General features: G+C 38.6%; 1 protein-coding gene across 6 annotated transcripts in view; it reads left to right on the top strand.

Moving 5' to 3' along the window:
- The window catches only part of diaph2 (diaphanous-related formin 2), a 370496-nt gene that overhangs the window by 257591 nt on the left and 104735 nt on the right, over positions 1-8170 (top strand). For all 6 annotated transcript variants that reach the window (XM_087171766.1, XM_087171765.1, XM_087171767.1 and 3 more), the window contains one exon: positions 6226-6350. In XM_087171766.1, coding sequence (XP_087027892.1) covers positions 6226-6350 — 125 coding nt within the window. The remainder of the gene's footprint in view (positions 1-6225; positions 6351-8170) is intronic.

The following is an 8170-nucleotide window of genomic DNA, read 5'->3' as shown; positions in this document are numbered from 1 at the left end:
TTGCTTTCACAAAGATACCTGAGACTATGCATCTGTTAATTTACTTTAATTGGGACAGAGCTGAGTTTTTAGTTAAAAATATCCTCGAGCTAGCCATCTATTTCACTTGACAGCTCACTCATTTCAATAAGCAAGCCAACACTGACATTGGTATGTGCAAACATGCATGAAAACAGACAAGACACACTTGGCTCCTCAGGCTATGGTCACTCATCTGCCATTGGTGTCTCTCATAACATGCCTTTAAAAAAAAAAAAAAAACACCATAGCCACCCACTTGTATACTCCTAACTCATAACCTTCTATTGTTAGTGTGAGATCAGAAATGTATCATAAAAATATCAGAGAAAAATGTGTCTTGGCAAAGAGAAATAACCATCTTCAAGTAAGTGCATGACAAGCATTCGGGTGGTTCATTGTCGGGAGAATGAGGTAAACTGCTGTACCCCCTGTGAGTTCCTCATTCTTTTTATTGCGGAGGGCAGAGACTCATATATAGCACCGGCACATCACCCTGACTGATTTCCTCAGCACTTCCTGGGGAATTGTCATCACCCCAGGTCAATGTCTAAACTTTCCCATGCATCAAAATATATTGTAATTGACTCCATTTGTAATTCCTCCAGAGATCTGGCACTAGGCTGTAGCTCTGATGGCTGCCAAAAGCAATAAAGTCTCACAGACATGACCCCAATTGTAAACAAGGCCTCCTTCCAGAGTGTGAGGTACAGTAAAGTATGGTTTTTCGGTGTCTGGCTGTACTTTTACTCTTTGGCACAAGCCCATACTTCCAATCAAATGCTGTAATTTTAAAATTATATATTTATCCTGTCACGTTTTATTCTTCCTGAGTTAATGCTCACATGCTCCACTCCTTTACATTATAGTTTTATATATATATAGTGCCTTTTTAAAGTATTACATGACCCGATGGCGCAAAATAGTTGCTGTTTTTTTTTTCTTTTTTTCCCAACATAGTTTTTATAGATACCAGTATTGGATGGGAAAGAGATACGGTATAGACTGCATTGCACTTTACTACACTTTACTTGCAGTGTGCTGTAGCTGTAATAATTACTGTTACTGCAATTAATATAATAGCACTGCTAATGTGCTGTAAGTAATGTTGCTGTGGTATAAAATAATGTAACATAAATAAACATCATCAATCGTCACTCACCTTCTTTATCAGTATTGCATTAAATAATGTATACATTAATATATTTAACTCTGTGTGATATTAGAAAATAATTTTATTCCTAATATTAACTGCATCTTGATTTATTAAAAAAGGCTTGGGTTTTTGGTCATTGCTGCAGTAGGCATTTCTAGATTAACCACTACATATTTCAGCCTTATGGTTTTGCTCTTGGGGAGGGGGAATCAGTTCTAATCAGAAAAGAAATCCTTCATTATGATAACAGTTCTGTTACATAGAGGGCTTAAGGAAAATGCAAATTAAAAGAGGAAATAGAGCAAAAGTAAAAGGGATTTACCCTTTTATGTGCATGCAATTAGCACAACATTGATGGGAAATTGCAATTGTGATTGTGCTTAGTGTGGATTTGTGTCCTCTGAGTGAATTTAATTGCATTGTCTATTTTCTGGTATCCTGTAATAATTTCATTTCTTTATTATTAATAATACAACATAACTAGTTCATTAAATTATTTACAAAAAGATATATGACTTGAATTTTTTGAAAATCAAAACAAGATGATAGAAATTCTACCTGATAACTGAAATATGTTCCGACAATGTTTACAGTCAATAGAAAATAAAGGTTCCCTCGAACTCTCTGTTTTTGCTGTCCATTAAATATCCTCATTTGCCACTTTCTCCTGCCTGCTGTTTTTAACATCACATGCGCTGAGGTAATCAGAAAGAACAATGTGACTGCTTTGTCACAGCAACAATATCACTTTCACTCCTGCAACTGGAGCTGCTTTGATTCCTGCTGAAAGGGGAACACATAGAGTTGTGTTTATCCTTTTGTCTCTTTCCTCTGCTGTACTCTAGTCTGCCTCCCACTTCATCTCCTATTCACTTTCAGGTGCCACCAACAGTTAAATGAAAAAAGACAAAGCATGATTTTTTTTTGCTGGTAAAAAAATTATGTTCTGTGTCATTTTAAAGGGACGTGGAGGTATTTAAAATAATTTTAATTTATAGTGAATGTTCTGAAACAGAAGTAAGATTCATCATTGTCATCCTGCAGATCAATAGCCAATTTTACCCTGATGTGATGAACATGCCTTCCAGCTGACTTTACGTGTATCTGGTCATGTGTGGAGCCTCCTCAAGGTCGTCTTCACTTTACATTATGCTGTACATGCAAAGAGGTTGTGACAGGAGGTTTTGGGGGGAGATAACAAGCTGGGGTAAGATTACTTCTTCATGGTCTTTAAGGATTTAACATCTATAATATCTACAGCTTAGAAGACCTTTTACATATGATTGAAGTGCTGATATTATCTTGGCCACATACATTTATCTGTGGAGTAATAATGCGATAATGTAAATAATGTAATGACTTATTATCAGCTGATACTGATAAAAAAATATCTTCATTAACTCTTTTTGATTATTATTATTTTTCCTTTCTTTGGTCCCTGCGTTGATACAATACTTAAGTTGAGAAAGAGCTTTTGATTTTCATGTTGTTTACATGTCCTCATTGAACTAAATCCTGTCATTACAACCTCAGTTTCCAGTGATAATTTTAGATCCTTACCACCTAACCAAACAACCTTCTCACCCACACTTCATAAATATAAACAGCCTGATTTAACATCAATGCATTTTTTACCATGATTTCTAAAACATGTGAGGCATACCTTATTTAGTAAGTATATTTCTACTGTCTGTGTTTATGCATTGCTTCTGTTTGTCTTTCTGTCTTACCCATATTCCTTTTCTACACACTCACAAACATACTTTTACTTGGATAAGATGATGAATGCATTTGTGAATGACCTTCTTCCCTGTTTTTTTATGTTGCGTTTCTCTTTGTTTTCACAAGTGTGTAGATTATTTAAAACTTGATCTTTTATGCTACGTTGGCAGCAACGTTGAAAATAAATCTCAATTTCCTTTGTAACCTTTGGCGGCATTGCAGTAGCACTGGATGAAAGATCGGTATTATTTGTCTATAAATCAAAATGAAAATTGCCCCCTTCTACAAATGACTGAATATAAAGTTGACATCTTCACATTATAGCGGTTGATTTGGTATTGTGAGCTACACAGTATTTTTCCCTGGCAGTTTATTTGAAGGAAACGGGGCAAAGCTAAATTAAATACTTTTTTGTCTGTCTTTTGTTCATGGGAATGAGTAATGCGTCAAGTGCCAGTATTACAGAGCTCATCAATAACTGAAGGATGTTGACCAGGAGTTTATTCGTGCTGTCTGCGTTATTCACACAAGTTAACTTCTTGTCTTTCAAATAGCTTTTAATCTTAGTTGTACTCTTTTGTGTCCTCCTTGCGTCACTCAACTTTTGCAGTTGAGCTTAACTATCTGTTGCTTGACAAAAGGATAGTCAGCTTAATCACACAGCAGACAATTTACTATTTATTTATTTATTTCATTTTATTTTTTTGAGAAATTACCTAACAAGAGAGCAAGTGTCAGACAGATTCTTTTTCTGCCATGGACAGACACCGGCAGGCCTTGCTAACAGGAGTCATTAGAATAATTTTACCTGTTTCAGAAATTCTCTCTGTCTCGAAATATGGAATATAAAACCCCCTCTATCCGCTCTGTTTCTCCTCTGATCCACTTCAAATGTGTATTCAGAAGGCGCTACTGTTGCCATGTTTTGTCCCCTGAAAATAGCAGCATTATTTGTGTGGTAATTTTTACTAATGATATCCCTAAAGGACCCATGTTAGATTCTGTAGACACTAGATTATTAGAACTAAGGAGGGTAGTGATATTGATGTATATGCATTTCTAAAAAGCATAAACTTGCCTGTAGAATCAAACAATGTATAAATAAGTTTGTTCAGAACACTATATACCATTCAACTGCCACAGTTATGTGTGCCAGCTTGTCTCAAGGATAAGTAATTCCCATGGAAACAATAGTCTGTATTGTAGTCCCATGGCTTCACTCTGATTCTGTAAATGGCTCCCCTGAAACACCATCACAGTTAGCTGGACCCACTGTTTCTTGGCTACCAGGGTTTCTATGATCAGTGTAACAGCCACATTATTACCCAATCACTCATACCACAAGCATGAATCACAAGCCACAATGAATGAAAAAGGCCTTCCAATGGTGATTTGTGATAAATTTGTGTGGATGTAATTGTTTTTTCTATTGCATCCATCTGCCCACCTCCCATGCTGTTCATTTTTCCTTTTTCACCATTAGCGGGGCTGAGATCATAGTGACAGGAGCATGTGGATCTCAGAGTTCCTATCAGTGGAGGAACAGGCTATGTGATAGTGTGGTTTTCACACTGTCATTCCCAGGAGTCAGTTCTGTGAGAATTGAGGAGGAGGCATTGTGAATCTGCCAGTCACTGGATCCATCCAGGCAGCCAAAGTCTAATAATGACAGTGACCTCACCCCTTACTCTCACTGTATTGCTTCTCGACTGATCGCAGCAAACACTATGTGTGTGTCTATGAATTTGTGTGTGTGTGTGCGTGTGTGTGTTTTCCGGTGGGAATTCACTTTAAATACGTTAATATGTGGGTTGATGGTTGTTTCACTATGCTGTGATCCACCATCTTGCAATCCAGTTCTATTGTCAGAAAAAGAGTAAATGCAAGCTATGGAAATGATGTAAAGCAAGGCGAGGTGGATCCTTTTGACACCATGGACATGTCTCTTGACATTTTGTCCATTAGCCCACTCCTCACTCCCTCAGCACTTCAGTTACAGTCTAGTGGATGGACTAACCTTGAAGATGTGGAGTTAGTATGGGATAAATAATATAAGTTGTTAAATGGCACTTTCCTTATTGGTGCATATTTTGGTTATCAGTTAGTGTTTCCAGCAAATAAAGTAGAATGAACTGGTCACTGGTGATGATTGGCCAAAGGTTGGACATATCATTTGTTCACTCAATCATACAGTGTGTCACTTGCAGTTTCATAGACACAAGTAATTCAAAATTCAAAACAACATCATTCTGGACTATTGTTGAACAATGGACTACATCATTCGTGCAGCATCCCATGACCTTTCATCTTGCTAGGCAAGGATCCAACTGAGTTTGAAAGAGTGATCTTTCACCTATCTTCACCATAAGCCCAAATTCTGGTTACTCTTATATAGCTTTGGTTTTCATCATAATAAGGGTAAACAAAGGTGTCAATTAGGCTTTGCAGTGATCTGCCCTCTGTTGAACACTTGTTTTTGTTTTCATCGTTTTCATCTCTTGTCTGAATTTTCAGTTTTGTGTGTCAAAGGCCAAGGGTTTTAGTTGTAAAAGAATAACAAGCATTTCACATCGGAAATACATTGCAAGCTGTAGTAAAAAGCTGTTTTCATTCAAGTATTCTAGGATGTTTAATGCAGTCAATATTGCAGTGAATTGACAAAGCCTGTGAAATATGATAAACTGCATGACTGCAATTCATATATTCACAATGTGAAAAGGGATCAAGGCACATGTTTGAGTGACTGCTTATAACTTTAAAGTAATGGGGTTTATTTTCTGAGAGCAGTTATTTTTAAACTCTGTTTGTGTGTGTGTGTGTGTGTGTGTGTGTGTGTGTGTGTGTGTGTGTGTGTGTGTGTGTGTGTGCGTGCGCAAGGGATTTTGTGCATGTGTGTGTCAATAAGACTAAACCCTTAACAGCAACCTAAACATGGTACTGCATCTATGCCCCTGTCCCGTCTGATCCCTTAAGACGCTGCTTGCTGTTTGAAGTCTCCACTTGAAAGGCCTGATCTGAATACTGTGGATTCCACAGCAGCTCTGCAATCAGTGATTACAGACTGATTAATGAGCCACTGTAGACACACACATACACTGTACACATATTCGCAGGTGCTCGCTTTCTAGGCCACACACAAATGGATTATGTAGGAGTCAGTATGTCACAACATACACACATACTCAGTTACAGCTGTTTCTTATTTAAACTTCAACAGAGTTTTCAGGGATCTGTCTTGTTTTTTATTATGTTCCATTAACGGACACATTGATAAAATGTTGTGACTAATCAATTAATTATGTATCTTTTTGTTGCTTTTTTGTCTACAGTGTCGGCTGAGATCTTAAAGAGCAGTTTGACTACCATGGAGCGTCACATTCAGAGGCTTGAGAGCGACATCGAGAACTTCCCCAAAACAGATGACCAGCAAGATAAGTTTGTGGAAAAGATGTCAATATCCTTTTTTAGTGTGGTCATTTTCATTCCTCACATAGGTTTATACTTAAATTTGCCTCTCGAAAGCATATGTAACTGGCATATTAGGACACCGTATGTACCATTTTGTGGACAGCGGTGGCAAAGCTGTGTGCCGTTTGTGTTCTGCCTGGCAGTGGGTAAGCAGTTTAAGTCACTTGGTGTGATAGGTGGCACCCAAGGGAACTTAGGGAATGGATCTGGCTGCCTTGCTGTGAGATGTTGATCAGATCTCCCTCTTCACTCTTCCCTGGGTCCCAAGAGTGAAATCATGCCTGTGGCTATTTTTACTGCACTCTGCCACCACTGCCTGTCCCCTGGGGTACTCTAATAGGGGCTCTAGCCCCTCACACCAACTTATCGCCTATCCCTGATTTCATCTCCTGACCGGCCACGAGCCTCTCCACACAACCATCCGTGCGTTATCTTCTCTCATGGCACCTCTCCTGTTTCGATAACAGAGTGTTTCCAAGCATATCTGCTCCCAAATTGAATTAGCCATGTCTCTGCACTTTCGTGAATGCCCTTTCTGAGAGGAAAGGTCCTCACTGTATAGGTTTGATCAATGGTGAAAATAAAGTCTCTTGTCAATACCCTGTGGCTAGGGTGCTTTTCATGGAAACAACAGTAAAGCAGTCAGCGGTTTGATTCTGCTATTATTAAGCAAAGAAAGAATTACTCAAGTAATTTAACAAGTGAGTAGGTGTCTCCATATGTTAGGTGCTCACATGCAAGCAGCATTTAACCTGAATTTTGCTTCCTTTTGTCTGAGATTTATTAAGGCTGACTTTGCACATTGGGTGGTATAAGCGTAATAGCCTCCTAACACATTAACAATCTGCTCCCAGTCAAAGAAAGGCACTTAAATTTGTATAATTAAAAAAACTGAAGCAGGGACCTCCCTGGCGGTGGCTTGGAGGCAGAGCAGACAGACAAGAAAGCTGCTCTGCTCTCGCCCCCCCCTCGATGTCGGTATTGATTCTCAGGGTCCTTCGAGAACTAGAGGCTTGAGTGAGAGGAAATGGAGAAGTGTAGATATACTGCAACATGGCTCTCCCTCACTGTCTGGAGTTCCTCCCCAGAGAGTGGCAGAAAGAAGCTGGCTGGCCATGACCTGAAACACCCCACTTCCTCCTCTTTCCCTTTTCCCCTATCTCACCTGATTGAGTTTTGGAGCCGGGAGGCTTAGTAGGATTTAAAAAGATCTGTTTTGGTCCTTGCCGTATTCAAAGTAGTTACCAATAGGAAAGCAGTGAGAATCACATATATTTCATTTGTCATCTGTGTTGTGGTTCCATTTTTGGAGCACAGTAGCTTCCCTCCTCTTTGTTTTACAAGTGGCAGAATTGTTATAGTTATACATCATTTTTGATTGTGATTTTCACTTTTCTGTTTTTCGGGATGCAGACACATTGAGACACAGAAAGGAGTCAAATTATGAAAAGTTCATGCTCGTTTGTTCTCTCTGTTAGCTCCCTGGAGTGTTTGATCTGCAGTTCATTTACTGTGTATAATAAAGTGATACAATTAATAATAATGCTGTCATAATAACACGGTGTGAGGAAAAGCTTTATTTCGACTGTGTGGGAGACATCTGGTTCAGATTATTTTGTCCCATGTATCAGGAAGCACACGTTTTCTTAATTTTCCTTGTGCTGTAGGTAATAAAAGGACACTAGAAGTATGCAATCACATTTTGTTCAATGCCTCTGAAATCGCTGTGGGTCTGTCTGTTACAGTAGGACATTTGTGTATGTGTGTGTATACTTGTAAGTCTCAATTTAACCCACTTCTCTGAAG

The sequence above is a fragment of the Seriola lalandi genome, unplaced genomic scaffold (genome assembly GCF_002814215.2).
Source record: "Seriola lalandi dorsalis isolate HSWRI2012SDOR001 ecotype SW California unplaced genomic scaffold, Sedor1 jcf7180002054972, whole genome shotgun sequence".
Classification (NCBI taxonomy): Eukaryota; Metazoa; Chordata; class Actinopteri; order Carangiformes; family Carangidae; genus Seriola; species Seriola lalandi.
Note: the sequence above shows the minus strand (reverse complement) of the source record. Positions and strands in the feature narration are given on the sequence as shown.